The sequence below is a fragment of the Helianthus annuus genome, chromosome 15, assembly GCF_002127325.2.
Source record: "Helianthus annuus cultivar XRQ/B chromosome 15, HanXRQr2.0-SUNRISE, whole genome shotgun sequence".
NCBI lineage: Eukaryota > Viridiplantae > Streptophyta > Magnoliopsida > Asterales > Asteraceae > Helianthus > Helianthus annuus.
Genome location: NC_035447.2, coordinates 172,461,740 through 172,477,962, shown reverse-complemented (window position 1 = coordinate 172,477,962; position 16,223 = coordinate 172,461,740). Strand labels below are relative to the sequence as shown.

Genomic DNA, 16,223 nt, shown 5'->3' with positions numbered 1-16,223 from the left:
CTTTTTTCTTAAAAGTGTTTATTGACTATTTACTCAGCTTTAATTTGTTTACTTTTTTATTGATGGTTCCAATGCTCAGTTGCTATCTATTATAATATTCAATTTATCTTCTCCATTTATCACTTCATCTTCTCCGTGTTCTATAATGTACCGTTGCAAGTTCCGTTCACTGGAAATTTTCGTTTCCATCGATTTGAAATTTTTGTTTCATTTCATCTTTACCTATACTTAGTATCCTAATATCTTCTTATGGGTATCCCCGATACATAAAACGGGGATTAAATATAAAATTACACTTTACACTTCGTCAAGAAAGTTAAAGGTTATCATGTGCACTCCCTAATCCCCATATAAGTCCGCCCCTGATGAATGTATAACATTATAATATTATATAGCATTTTTTATAAGTGTGGTAAGGATCATATAGAAGTTTATAATTAACATGTTTTTCGATAGTTAATCTATGTTTTTTTTGAACGGCCGACAAAACTTTATTCATTGTAGCAAGAAGCTACCCACCAAATATACAACGTTTGACACCAAAGATACATCAAGCGACACCAAAACAAAACAATTACATTATCTCAAAACGCTTAAATTAAAACGACTCCAATCCTCCCAAGTTAGTGCCGCCACTTTTGCTCTACTTTTAACCCATAGATACGCCACCGATTTAATCTCGTCCAGATTCCTCGTCGTGCTTGGATTAACTTGTCTAAAAACGGCATCATTTCTCGATTTCCAAATACTCCAAAAAGTCACCAAAACGAGAGCATGTATTACTTTCCTTATCTTTCTTGAACCCGAACTTGATTCATGTACAGTAAGTATATCATTAATCCCAAACGCAATGATCGGTGGGATCCCACACCAAACCGCCAAGTTCTGCCATATTGTTTGCACGAATTGACATGAAACAAAAACATATGTCTCTTCATAATCTCCACAGAAGACGCACGTATTATTCTGAACCGGTATGTTACGCCTCACCAAAGCACACTTTGTCGGCAATCTCTCCATCTCCGCTCTCCAAGCTACGATTCCGACCTTTTTCGGGACCCAGTTGTTCCATTCAAAGACCCGTTCGGGATTGATACGGTTTACAGCACTAAGTAACTTCTTAATACTCGAGACAGAAAACTTACCATCCGACTCATGCCTCCATTTCCATACATCATTGCCGACTGAAACAGCGAAGCCTTCAAACATACCTGACAACATCTGCAGCTGATTTGCAGCTTCTGGACCGAGGACAGGCCGGGCCCAGGCCCAGCTGAAGGAAGGCCCAGAACCACCAAGAACACAGCAATCCGCAACAAGGCATTTTTTGGCCGATTCCTCCTTAAAAAGCGCAGGGAATTTAACATAAAGCGGCATCTGATCTAACCATCGGTCCAACCAGAAAAAAACATCCTTTCCGCTACACACCTCTGCTGTAAAGTCTTGAAACAGATCGATGTTTGCATCCAGTAATGACTGCCGTACACTATAGATACTTTTCCACGGCCCCGCCACCGAGATCTTGACTGGGATATCGTTCCACGCCCTCGACCTGTGATGAACTGCCCATATAATACGACGCCACAGCCCTTCTTGACTGGGATATCGTTAATCTATGTAATACACAAGTTTATAACATCTATAAATTAAAATAACCGTCAAACTATTTTTTCTTTAAATATTTAACCCATGTAAAACACGGGGTTATAAGGTACTGATATATAAATTAATCAACTACTTCGAAATAAATAGTAGTACTACCTTGTATCGTATATATTCTAAACATTGTCCCTCATTGATTAGCTGAAAACAGCCTCCAACCACCTCAACACAATACTCAAAATGAACACCACCACTACCACCGGAAAACTTACCAACGGCCACCGGCTTGTATTACTCCCATTACCGTTTCAAGGCCACCTGAACCCGATGCTTCAACTGGCAAACATACTTCACTCCAAAGGCTTCTCAATCACCATCCTCCATACTCGTTTCAACTCCCCTAATCCCACCAACTACCCTCACTTCACTTTTCTACCCATTCCCGACACCGCCGGTGAACCGAATCCTTTGATCTCTGACGTGGGAATGGTCATACGTTTTTTGCACTACATCAACATCAGTTTTGTTGATCCCATTCGAGGGTGTTTGGAGCGGTTGATGTCGGAGGATGATGGAGTTGCTTGCTTGATCACAGATGCTCAGTGGTTTGGTATACAGAGTGTTGCCGATGAGCTGAAACTTCCGAGGATTGTTCACCGGACTAGCAACATCTCGTCTTTTCTTTTCTTTGCTGCATATTCTCGGTTAACTGACACTGGTTGTTTTGGGAGTTTCTCCGATGAAGGTTACACCTCTTTTTTTTTTTTTTTTTTTTTTTTTTTTCTCATTTTAGTTATTCAAATATTTTTTTTTTTAAATATATACACTGGCCGATACCTACATGACTTGCACCTCTTGGTTAAAAAGCGAATCAACTATTGGAGTTTTCCAGTAATCTAATAATCCAATAACTAGTAATAAGGCTCGCGCGCGTTGCAATGCAAGTACATCGCAAACATTGAATGGATTTGTTCAAGTGTTAGGTGATGCGTTAATTATATGAAAACGTGTGTTTCGACATATCTGATTGAACTCAATGTAACCTATATAAGTATAGCGATTGGATGTTAACGTAAAGTAAATTGAATCTATCTCATATACATAACTTATTCTATAGGATTAATTAAAGCCTTGAAAAAAAAAAGAAAAAAAAAAGAAAGAACAATTTGACTGCATTCTGTTCGGAGCAAAATTTATGAAAACGTACATAAAATAAGTAAGAAAACGTATTATATTAAAAAAAAGTATGTCCAAATGTAGACCAACTCGAATTGATACTCGTTTCATGTCGAAACGTAGACACCCTTAAATTTATACGGATACGTACATAAAAATATGCACGGAAAATCTTTTTTTTAAGTAAAAAATGATATGGGTAAACAAAAGAAGTTAACGAACGAATGTTGTCGAAGGAAATTTATATCAGTAAAAAGCTAGGGGCTAAAAATGTCAATTGTTAAAGTAGAAGAATAGTAAAATTAGATAAGAACTAAAATTGATTACTCCAAAAATAAAGGGGTCGTAGCAAAGCTGAGGGGCTTGAAATGTAAAACTGTAAAAGTTTAGGAGGTAAAACCCTAAAACAAAGCCGACATGTATAGATTCTGTTAGGGGTTGTTTGGTAGTCTCTTAATGATCATTCAGATGCTACCTCTTAATGGTTTAAAACCTCTGAATGAATAAGAGTTAACCTCAAGTCTGAATGGTTAAGAGGTAATCTCTGAATGGTAAATAATCACATGTCACATTCTTCTACTTTCTCATTTGTAAAATTTTTAATAGTTCCATTAAAAGGTAGCCTCTTAATAACCATTAAGAGGCTACCAAACAACCCCTTAATTCAATAAACATTTTAATGTGGCATCAAAGTTTATGATATATAATATAGTATACATGTGCAGCGTTTGTTTGTTCCAAGAATTCAAAAGAGTTTTGGACTTTTGTTGTGTCGATGTGATGTTTCAGACGTTGCTATGTCAATGCATATTAGGGTTTTTAGGCTGAAAACCTTTGTGCTTATTCGAACACTCTAGAGTTAATATACGTTACGTACAGCGTTTCGAAGTACACAAATTTTAGCGTCTGGCCCTAATCAAGCAAGAATCTCAAGGTACACAAATTTCAGCATCCAACACCAATCAAGCATAGAATCTCTGGGTTATATACCGCCACGTATAGGGTTGTACGTGACGTACATCACCCACCAGATTTTGATTTGTGAATTTGGTGTTATAAACTCTTCTTCGGTTATCGTTTAAAATATTATACTGTTAAAATATTTTGAAAAACTATGGCATGGTTCGAATATAACATATCGTTTAAATTAAAATGTTATACCAAGTCTCGTCCGGTTTGAACACTAAACCGTTTAAAATATTATACCAAGCCTCTAAGGCCTTGAATAACGAACAACACGAAATTGTCGCGCAAGCGACGAGAGATAGAGATTTTCAAACGTATATTACGCCTCACGAAAATCTCACCGTCGAAGTGCACAAAGTCTCTGTAGCCCGCAAACGAGAGCTTGCGGAAAATGGGGTTGGCCGACGAGTCATTTACTAGATTTCTAGTTTTTTTTTTTTTTTTAATCACATTGTCCTTTTTTCTAATTTATTTTCTGGTTCTTAGTTAAATATCATTTATATGTTTTTTATTTTATTTTAGTGAAGTTTATTTTTGATGTTAACATTTGACTTTAAAAAAAAAAAATAGTTTGTAACTTGGGTAGGCGGCGTCACCACTTACTAGTTAATGGGTATTTAGAGCACTTTTTGATATAGTGAGTGATGGTCTGTCGGGGCTAAGGTACTTAGGGTGAACGGGGCACTCCCCTCTTAGGGGAGTCCCCTCTCTTACGCACGGCCAATCAGCACACGCCACGTCAACTCCCCTCTTAACTCCTCTCACACCCTCAATTTGATGGCGGCACTCCCCTCTTAGACTGGAAGGTATGGGGGCCGGCTGATGCCCGGCTTGGCCCGGCGCCGGACCCCCACACCGCCCCCCTCACTCGGCTTCCATCTCACCCGGCCACCCACCGCCGGGTCCGCCGAGCCACATTTCAAAAATTTGACCGTTTTTTAACGGCATTTTCCATAAAAAAAAAATCATTTTCCTTTTAAATAAATACCACAATCTAATCCATTTTTATACCATTTTCTCTCATTCTACTCCCATTCTTCTCCAATTCTCATCCTTTTTTATAAAAATACTCAATAATTTTTATACCATTCTCTCCCAAACATGAATCCATTCAACCCAAACAACCCCAACCCAAACGTAATTTTTTTATTTTTATATTTTCGGTTTCTTTTTTTTTTTTAGGGAATGTAAATTTTTTTATTTTTTATTTTCAGTTTCTTTTTTTTAGGGAATGTAATTTTTTTTTATGTTATGAAATGAAATTATTTATGTTGTTTTATGTGGTGTTTTTTAAATTTTATAAAGTTTTTATTAACTTGGTTATTAAATTAAACAATTAAGAAATTATAAAATAATGAGGTGGGGCCCCATCCTCCATCCCCCTCCATCCTTCATTTGGCTCATCCTCCACGAGCCGTCTACGTGGCGCCTACGTGGAGGCTCATCCCCGTGGGGATGAGCCAAACCATACCCACTAGTCTTAGGGGACTTGTTTTTTTATTCAAAAAGAAAAAAAAAGAAGAAAAAAAGAAATGTTTTGATTGGTTGAAAAAGGGTGGCCCACCATCTCCCTTCCTCCTTCATTCGGTAATCTCTCACCGATTCCATTCACCTAATTGACTCCCCTCGTTGATGACGACGGTGTTCCCTCTAGAGGACTTGGGTCCCCGCATGCCTCCCCGCATGGTACCCCGTTCACCGCTTTGAGTACCTCTTCCTCTCTTAAACCATGTACAATGGCAATGTGAAGTGGCGTGGCCTTTACCACTTCAACCCAAAACACTTTGTTTTTTTGCTCTTGCCTGATTGTAGAAACTAGAAACGAGCTTGATCTTTGCTTTTTTTTTTTTTTTTTTTTTTTTTTTTGGTCTTAGTGAATTGTTTACCGCTCGGTGATGGCTTGGCTCGGTGGGTGGTCATCGATTGAGAGAGAGTAGAGAGAGAATGGGTGATTGGTTGTCAATGTGGGTCCACCATTTGAGTGCAAAATAAGAAGTTATAAGGACTTAAAAGGGGAGGTGACACCCTTGTTGAATTGTTTAGTTTTTCTTATGCTATTGGGGCCCACTGGCTTGCACCGAAGTTGAACAGTTGATGATATACATGACTTCTGACATTACGTGTGTATTTTCTCTTTCTATTTAGAAAAATAAATTCTATTAAAAATTGGTCATATATCAACTGTGTATGGTTCTAGCCTCCAACTACCTCACTCAACACAATACTCAAAATGAACACCACCACTACCACCGGAAAACCTACCAACGGCCACCGGCTTGTATTACTACCATTACCGTTTCAAGGCCACCTGAACCCGATGCTTCAACTAGCAAACATACTTCACTCCAAAGGCTTCTCAATCACCATCCTCCATATTCGTTTCAACTCCCCTAATCCCACCAACTACCCTCACTTCACTTTTCTACCTATTCCTGACACCGCCGGTGAACCGAATCCTTTGATCTCTGACGTGGGAATGGTCGTACGTTGGGTGCACTACATCAACATCAGTTTTGTTGATCCTATCCGAGGATGTTTGGAGCGGTTGATGTTGGAGGATGATGGAGTTGCATGTTTGATCACTGATGCTCTTTGGTTCTGTACGCAGAGCGTCGCCGACGGTCTGAAACTTCCGAGGATTGTTCACCGGACTAGTAGCATCTCGTCTTTTCTTTACTTTGCTTCATATTCGCGTGACACTGGTTGTTTCGGGAGTTTCTCTGATGAAGGTTACACCTCTAATTTTTCAATAGTGATTCACAGAATTTTTTGAACTACTATCTACGACCCGCGATTTACACTAAACTTAAAAATGATGAATCATGCACACACGTTTCGGCGTGTTAATTAGTAAAAATTTGACCGACCAAGTAAAACATAGAAAAAAATAACTAAGTCGGCTTAGAACCTGCGGGTTTTGACAGAGCCGTTAAATCGTAAAAAATAGATGTAAAAATGTTGAACCACATGCGCAGGGGCGGTTCTTAGAAGGCCACTGGCAGGGCCACGGCCCGGGCAAGTTTTTCGGCTGTAGTGCTAATTTTTCGCATTTCGATCGAAATTTTTTATATATACTATGTTTGGCCCGGGCTTGCCCGGGCTTTTTTTAGTGCCCGTGTCTTTCGGCCCTGACACTTTCAACGGGCAAGATCCGCCACTGCACATGCGTGCGTTGCAGCGTGTTAACTCGCAAATTTAGAACAGATCATAAAACGACAAATTTGTAAAAGATGTAACGTATAGGGTCCATAGTTGAACGTGGAAAAGTGTTGGGGTTAAAAATAGAAAATGTTTATGCAAATATATAAAAGATAAGAGCATTCACATCCAAGGCATCATATTCTTAGTGTGGTGTTTTTAAAATATAAAAAGTATAAAAAGTGGTTGTGAGTGAAGGAGAGAGAAAATGTTACTGTTCATCTGTATATTTAGGGGGACACTGTTCACCCACTATAATTTTTTAATATATATTGAAAGTGGTTGTGAGTGAAGGAGAGAGAAAAATGTAATGATAAAGGTATAAAAATATTATTTAATTGAAAAGGAGAGAGAAAAAGTATTTGTTTTTAGTGGAAATATATTGATATAGGAGTTGTTTTTTAGTGGGATGTATGTATAATTTTAGGGGGTTGGATGTGAATGCTCTAAAAACTATGAAGTTAAAAGTGTAAAAGATGAAAACTATTGGGGTTAAAAGTGTAAAGATAAAAGATTAAAGAGTTGAAGTAAATAAAAATTGAAGATTAAAATTAAAATTAAAATTAAAATAAGTTAACAAAAGTCAATGAATAGTATTTTGGTGACAGAGAAAACTTACAAATTAATGTACGGATACTAAAAAGTGGATTTTGCTTTTGTAGTTAAGAAGGATTGTAATGATAACATATGACACTTTTAAAAATTAGAAATGAAGGGTATTTTGGTCCTTATAAATAGAGTGAAAATGACATGTGACATCATTTTGTTTTTTAAAAATACAACAAAAAAATCCAGTACAAAAAAATCAAGCATAAAAAATCTAGTACAAAAAAATATAGCACAAAAAACGTAGTACAAAAAAATATAGCACAAAAAATCTAGTACAAAAAAATATAGCATGAAAAAATTCAGCAAAAAAATGTAGTACAAAAAAATCCAGCACAAAAAATTGAGAAAAAAAACTAGTACAAAAAATTTAGCACAAAAAATGATATACAACATAGAAATACAACACATTTTAGTGAGTTTTTTTAGTGTCCATATTTTATATAGCAATATGGTACTCAAATTAAAGATAAAAAGACGCTCGATTTTACGGTGAAATTTTTATGAAAAAATAATGTCGTATAAAAAAGTTATGAACGATTAAAAAATAAGGGTGAAATATGCATGTGCCTTTGCATGTGGAGAGAGAAAGTCCATAAATAGGATTTTCCCAAGATACCCTTGCACTCCTCCTTTCTCCTACACTTTCATCTTAACCATTGATTTGAAAAATGAATGGTTAAGATTCCTTCTCATCCTACTTAGGCAAAATAAACTTTTTATTTGATCTTACACATATACACCGATACCTACATGACTTGCACCTGCCAATGTGGGGTTAGCCCAATTGGTAGAGGCATATGCCTCTTAGGTGAGCCCGAGCTTAATCGAGCTAGGCTCGTTAGAACTTTCTGAAGCTCGAGCTCGGCTCGATTCGAGCCTTGGATTTTGGGCTCGAGCTCGGCTTGTTAGTAAAACTTAAAACTCGAGCTAGGCTCGATCTAAGTATCTATGGCGCGAGTTAAAACAAGCTAAAGCTCGACTCGAGCTCGTTTTGAGTTGTTAATGAGCCAGGCTCGACTGAAGCTCGACTCGATAGTTTAAGAACTCAATTAAAAAAGAACATCTAAATCATTCAAAAAGTAATACATAGTTTAAACCCTAAAGTATACTAAACTCGATAAGGCTCGTCGAGCCTAAAGAGCTACACATATAAGGCTCGAGCTCGGGCTCGATGTCTAATCAAACCTAATTTCAAGCTCGGGCTCAATCAGACTCGGCTCGTTCGAACTTTTTATCGAGCCGATCTCGAGTAGCTCGCGAGCCGCTCAGCTCGTTTGCACCCTTAGTTACTAATAATCCAGTAACCTGTTAATTCAATTAACACTTTAATGTCGCATAAAAGTTTATGATATATATAGTATACTTGATACTTGATTAACCGACATAAAATTCTTCGTGATTTACCTGTTTATGTAAATCTTTCAACTTTATAACTATGTACAATTTAACGCAGGGGTATTATGGACCTTTTGGATAGTAATTGTAAGAGGGTGTTTTGGATATTTTCTTATAGCTTTCCTTTTCATTTTGCCTACATATATGAAAACTGTTAAAAGAGAGTTTGTTAGAGAGTATTTTGGGTATTTTGTGTATGGTTTGATATGGTGAAGCTGAGATAGTTATTAAAGGTTGCTGTAACTTGTAATATTTAGATAAAAAGAATTAACTACTTAATAAAATTTGAAATTTCTTCTATATCTTCTTAATATATCCTAATTAATGTCATATTTTGTAGAAACGAAGTCAAAATCATTGGCCAAGGGGCTTGAGCCACTTAACCATCAAGATTTATCAAAGTTCCTTACTAGCGATCCAGAAAGTGCGTGTAAGGTGATAGAACTCATGGTCGAAGGAACCAAGCGAGCACGTGCAGTGATATGGAACACATTCAAAGAACTAGAAGAAGGTGAACTCGAAGCTCTTAGCCAAGATTTCCCTAACCCACATTTTCTAATAGGACCATTTCACAAGTACTTCCCCGCATCCTCAAGCAGCCTCCTAGCACAAGACCAAACATCCATTTCATGGTTAGACAAACACCCACCTAAGTCCGTGTTATATGTAAGTTTTGGGAGTATAGTTAAGCTTGAGAAATCCGAGTTCCTAGAGATCGCATGGGGTTTGGCTAATAGCAAGCAACCATTTTTATGGGTTGTTAGACCAGGGTCCATAGGAGGATCAGAGTGGCTCGAACCATTACCAGATGAGTTTTTGGAGCGAATTGTAGAAGGTAGAGGGTATATTGTGAAATGGGCTCCACAACAAGACGTATTAGCTCATCGTGCAACAGGTGGTTTCTGGACTCATAACGGGTGGAATTCAACGCTTGAAAGTATTTGTGAAGGGGTTCCAATGATTTGTTCACCGGCTTTTGGTGATCAACTACCAAATGCAAGATATGTAAGTGATGTGTGGAAGATTGGGGTGGAGTTACAAAATGGGTTTGAAAGAGAGGAGATTGAAAGTGCAATAAAGAGAGTAATGGTCAATGCTGAAGGGTTAGAGTTTAGGAATAAAATCACAAATTTAAAATGGAAAGTAAACCGTTGTCTAGAGAAAGGTGGCTCTTCTTATTCATCACTTGAGGATTTGGTCAGTTATATTCTGTCATTTTAGTCTATGAAAAATACCAGATCCACAAGTATCTATACTTTGGTCACTATTAACATTTTCAATAAATAGAATGCAAGTACTTTCATAAATTCATTAATCATGTTGTTAAATGTAGTTATTCCTATTTGTTAATATAAAATTTGTCACACATTATAATTATAATTATATCATTATATATATTAAAATACATCTTAGTGCTAAAGTAGTCACAGAACTCTCGATTTAAAGTTTAGTTACAAGAGTGTCATTTCATAAGTTCAAGGTAAGTTCAATTAATTTGTTGTTGACAAAAGGGAAAGAAATGCAAGTAAATTGTATGTTTTTCTACATTAATAGCAAGTTCTTGGACACTCAATTTGTTTTTCTACATTAATAGCAAGTTCTTGGACCCGGACCAGGAGTGTTTGGAGCGGTTGATGTCGGAGGATGATGGAGTTGCATGCTTGATCACAGATGCTCAGTGGTTTGGCACACAGAGTGTTGCCGTTGGGCTCAAACTTCCTAGGATTGTTCACCGGACTAGTAGCATCTCGTCGTTTCTTTTATTTGCTAAGTCGCTGGCGTTACTTGACACGGGTTGTTTCTGGCAAGGATCCGATGAAGGTCTCTCTCTCTCTCTCTCTCTCTCTCTCTCTCTCAAATATGTGTTTTTTTTAACGGCCAACAAATAAAAGCCCAGGTAACCCAATGGCAAAAGGCGAGCCTATACGCCTTCGATCGCAGATAGCGTTGGATACAGTGACGGACCCAGGAAATATTTTCAAGAGACGCGAACGAGGGGTTTAACCAAAGTTTCAAGAAGTGCGATCATGTTATTTCCCTATAAAATTAATACACTATTTTTTTTTAAAGGGGTGCGCCCGCCCACCCAGACCTCTACCTAGGCCCGCCTCTGGCTGGCTAGCCCAAGCTCACCATATCTAATTCTGGGGAAAACTGGCCTGAATTTTCACTACGGTAAAACCGGTTATGATAGGAATCGAACTTAAGACCTATGATCACCTTTGACCCAAATCTTCACTTCCCTGTAGCTCATTCACTCAGTTATGTGTTTAGATTGGGCCAAATAATTTATAAGAATAAAATTTAAAAAAGTATGTGTTTAGATTAAAATTCCAGGATGATGAAATCATATATTTTATCAACAAAATAATCTATAAGGATTATAGTTTACTAATAATCCAGTAATTAGATAAATACTTTAATATTTCAAGAAAGTTTCTGATGTTTACTTGATTAACGTTATAAAATTGTTTTTGGTTTTACATATTTATATAAGCTGTTTAAATTTTATGTATATTTATGTGTTCCTTTAGGAAATGAGATGCTCATAAAGTAAAATACTGAAATGGGATAGTTAAAAAAGTTGATGTGATAATTTGATAAAATGGATCAATTAATTATAAAAATATTTGAGATTTCTACTATAACTTTCTAATATATCCTCCCTGTAGAAAGGAAGTCGGAAACATTGGTCCAAGGGCTTGAACCACTTAAAGTCAAAGACTTGCCAAAATTGCTCACTAGTGAGCCACAAGGTGTATGTAAGGTACTAGAACTCATGGCCAAAGCAACCAAGCGAGCACAGGCATTGATATGGAACACATTCAAAGAACTAGAAGAACATGATCTCGAAGTTCTTAGCCAAGATTTCCCGAACCCACATTTTTTTATAGGACCATTTCATAAGTACTTCCCTGCGCATCATCAAGCAGCCTCCTAACATGATGCGGGAATATCAAGTGTCGACTCAATTATGTAATGAAATAAATCCACATTTAGTGCTCATTAAGTTTTGTTTTAATTTATGTCCATTGAGTTGATCATAAAAACTCTATATAAGTTCTCATGTAATTTGTATTGGGGGATAGTTTTTGAGTTTTATAAAATAACTATTGAATTTTTCACTTCAAATTCCGTGCCTTTTGGGAGGAATCTTGGGGGGTTGGGAAGAACTACACGGGTATTCGTAGAATCAACGTGCTCGATCTTCGTTTCCGTGTCACGCGCTACATCAGTTGGTATCAGAGCTAAATTCCTGGCTCAAAATGGCTTGTGAGAGGGATTATCGCTTGTACCACACTCTACCATGTTTTGATGAATATGAGGATGAGCAATGGTATTCTTGGGCATGCGACGGTGATTCGGGTGGTACCAGTAGTGTGCTCACCATTAGACATGACCACAACAAAGAGTCGACGATCATGGGAGCCTGTGATGACGAATCAAGTTTCAAAAGTCATAGCGTTAAGGGTGATGGTCCTACTATGGTAACGGGTGGTCCAGCGGCTACATTTGGAACTCAACCTGTTAGCATGGGGGGTTTGCAAAAAAATTTCATGAGCAAAGCAATGAAATCGAAGGCATTAAGAAACACAATAGATTTTGGTGCTTCTCAAATTTACTTTTGTACAATTTTAAAAGGTAATTTTCCAACAAATAGTTTTGAGGAAATTATTTTGGATGATGAAAACCATGGTATACAAAATTCTCATGCTGTAAAAATCTGGTACGAGGTTCTATTTGAAAATTTGGTTGATGGCCAGATTGTGGAGGTTGGAGAAGCTATGTCGTCAAAAGATGCCCCTCATATTGATCAAAATGAAGAAAAAGTTGTTAAACTTGATGGGTATGTTGTAAAAAAATACAATGAGGTCCATGGTTTACGACTATATGGTTATTTAGTTGTAACTATATTAATTGAGAGGGTCAAGACAATCGTGAACAAGAAATGGTCCTATGCTCCATTCGACCCAGGTGGTACAGGTTCAGAGTCAAATGAGATAACCCGTGAAGTAGAACTACTTGGGCGGGCCTTGATAATAATCGAAAAGAATCGTATTGATGTTCCTTTCGATCCAGGTGGCTTTAGCCTGGGACAAAACTCGAGGTCGAGTTTTTCCAAAGGTGGGGAGAATGATGCGGGAATATCAAGTGTCGACTCAATTATGTAATGAAATAAATCCATATTTAGTGTTCATTAAGTTTTGTTTTAATTTATGTCCATTGAGTTGATCATAAAAACTCTATATAAGTTCTCATGTAATTTGTGTTGGGGGATAGTTTTTGAGTTTTATAAAATAACTATTGAATTTTTCACTTCAAATTCCGTGCCTTTTGGGAGGAATCTTGGGGGTTGGGAAGAACTACACGGGTATTCGTAGAATCAACGTGTTCGATCTTCGTTTCCGTATCACGCGCTACATCATAACACCAGATGAAACATCTCTTTCGTGGTTAGACAAACACCCACCAAACTCTGTTATATATGTTAGTTTTGGTAGTCTAGTTAAGATTGAGGAGTCTCGGTTCTTGGAGCTCGCATGGGGCTTGGCTAATAGCAAGCAACCATTTTTATGGGTCGTTAGACCAGGGTCCATAGAAGGATCAGAGTGGCTCGAACCTTTACCGGATGAGTTTTTGGAGAGAATTGTAGAAGGAAGAGGGTATATTGTGAAATGGGCTCCGCAACAAGACGTGTTAGCTCATCGTGCAACAGGTTGTTTCTGGACTCATAATGGGTGGAATTCAACGCTTGAAAGTATTTGTGAAGGGGTTCCAATGATCTGTTCACCGTCTTTTGGTGATCAACTTCCAAATGCAAGATATGTAAGTGATGTGTGGAAGATTTGGGTGGAGTTAGAAAATGGGTTTGAAAGAGAAGAGATTGAAAGTGTAATAAAGAGAGTCCTGGTGGGTGAAGAAGGATTAGAATTTAGGAATAGAATCAACAATATAAAAGGAAAAGTAGACATTTGCCTAAAGAAAGGCGGTTCATCGTATTCATCACTCGAGGATTTGGTTAATTTTATTTTGTCATTTTAGGCGACGAAAAATTCAAAATCCACGAGTATTGATACTTGTGTCAATAATAACATTCATAATAATCTGAACTCATATGTTATTCGACATGTTCGCAGGACATATCATGTATGTTGCATAACGAAATTCGTATGTAGTCCGAATGAGTGACACTATGTAGTAACTAGGTTCATTTTTTATTAAAAATATTAATAAAACAAATAATAACGAGACCTCGTTATTTGTGGAAAATTCTACTAGTACAATACCGGTTACATAAACTAAATAAACAAATGTAAAAATACAATTTAATTATACCAATCTTGATTCAAGTCCATGTATTTGGAAAACTTCAACCGCACCTTCTTGTGCGATCGTTCTTGGCTGCAATAATGAACAAATTGATGTTGACGGTTGTGGCTGAGGCACGTGTTCAACACGCTTATCTTAAAACAGATTCCGCGCCTCCTCTCAGACGGTTCTGTCTCCCAGGGTACAACAACTGGAACAGTATGTGTACGCCGGAGATGGCACTCGCGCCCGAGATAGCATCGGGTATCATAGTGTTCTAATTTATGTGGAAAAATAAATAAATATAAGTTGGTGATGGTGGAAGAATTAGAGAGTACTCCTCTTTAAATTCTATAAAACTTTTCTCTAGTATATCTCTTTCATCTCATTTTTCTCTATTTTTTTTGCTCATCCATCAAAGAGTCATAAGTTTCTTTTATACTCAAAACTAGAACTTCATATTTAATTTCTATTGTTTAAAGATAATTATAACCATAAAAACCTTTATTATGAGTCTAGTAATTTATTATGAGTCAAAAGGATTAATTTACATTCATGACATGTTAATGCCATATTAAATAAAATAATAAGACATAGCAAAACTTACATCGTGACTCTTGAATAGAGATTAAAAGTCATAAAACCACCAATCTATGACAAAGATGAATTTATATTAGAGTCACCAAAGTTTAGAAATACTCACTTCAATCACCAACTTGAGCATCGATATTCTATTCATCTTAGCTCCATTTTGGACGTAGTTTGATTCATTATTATGATGCTCTCACAACATAGAACACAAACCCATGAATTATTATTTATACAACACATATATAAATATAATTACTGATGTCCAAAATATTTAGTGAAAACTCATTTTCACTAAAATTTCCAAAATCCCCAACATGAATGGAGATCGATTAAAACACACAAAATTCCCCGATGAAACCTCGATAGTAGAGTATTGCATGATAGGTAGGTTTTGCCTTTGAACCTTCCTTTGTGAAGCACACTTAGTATACTAGGGTTTTGTAGACGTGATATCCTTGAACAACCCCCTATTTGTGTAAACGACAATATACATTCACACAATACTTTCCCTAGCCGAGGCATCCCCTCATTATCGTGTCCTATTATGGTCCTGGCACACTAGCCTGGTTCTGCGAGAGCTCTAGGATTGCGCACCCCACAATGTCATTCGAAGCGACCCTACTTCTCTCTCACATAGGTGATTCCTTTGAATCATTAAAAGCATTATGGCTTACTATGATTTCCACAAATCAATTAGCCTTATATTATGTTTAGCCTCACAACAATGTCACTGAATATTATAGGAATAGGAATGGATTAGGACGTATTTAAACACCCTTTTATAGTTTTAGGGGGATATATGAACACATACACTAGCTTATACATAAACATATATATTAGCTATGCCCCCACAGTGACTACCCTTCGGTTCATGATTAAGTTGTCGTATTGAACCTAGATCTTGGGATCTCCAGTTAGCTAGGTTAGGTTTCCCTCATGTGCCTTTCCCATGGGATTTAGTCTCATTCCACAATTTGACTCTTATCAACCCAATTATTTGTTGACTTCGCTAAGTCAACAATAATAATTTTCAGTTTAGATCAGTTGTCCTAACGTGTTCTTGACTTACTAGTCAATTTTGCCCTTTAGTCAATTCATAAGACTTATAACTCGTGATCTCAACTTTAATCCAGTTATGTACCTTGTCTTTAGAATGACATAAAACTCAATTCATGGCTAGACACGTTTCCATCATGCCTTTGGTATGTCATAACTGACATCTTACTAGATTTTGAATATAACCAATTGGCATTCAAATCCAATCTACTCGATTGACTGCATATAACCATTGTGTACTCCACTTGGTCATGCGTTTGCAATATATATAGGATTTCTAGAATCTTTATTGGCAAACCTTCCACATTCAAATGCAAGTC

General features: G+C 37.0%; 2 protein-coding genes across 5 annotated transcripts; one reads left to right on the top strand and one right to left on the bottom strand.

The window, feature by feature from the left end:
- Window positions 1-579: 579 nt before the first annotated feature.
- LOC110914639 lies at window positions 580-1,377 on the bottom strand. Its single transcript, XM_022159423.1, has one exon. It carries the CDS (start codon window positions 1,375-1,377, stop codon window positions 580-582), a length of 798 nt encoding a protein of 265 aa, XP_022015115.1.
- Window positions 1,378-1,772: 395 nt separating this feature from the next.
- On the top strand, window positions 1,773-11,987 carry LOC110912981 (UDP-glycosyltransferase 76B1). 4 transcript variants are annotated; one of them, XM_035983662.1, is made up of 4 exons: window positions 1,773-2,347; window positions 9,287-10,143; window positions 10,563-10,767; window positions 11,619-11,987. In XM_035983662.1, the coding sequence occupies exons 1-4, from the start codon at window positions 1,843-1,845 to the stop codon at window positions 11,885-11,887; spliced, it is 1,836 nt and encodes a 611-aa protein (XP_035839555.1). In that variant the 5' UTR covers window positions 1,773-1,842; the 3' UTR covers window positions 11,888-11,987. The 4 variants fall into 4 exon arrangements, with proteins under 4 accessions (XP_035839555.1, XP_035839557.1, XP_022013523.1 ...); XM_035983664.1 differs by lacking the exon at window positions 11,619-11,987 and adding an exon at window positions 10,844-11,287 and having other exon boundaries at window positions 1,774-2,347; XM_035983663.1 differs by lacking the exon at window positions 1,773-2,347 and adding an exon at window positions 5,892-6,473 and having other exon boundaries at window positions 11,619-11,986.
- The last annotated feature ends 4,236 nt before the right edge of the window (window positions 11,988-16,223 follow it).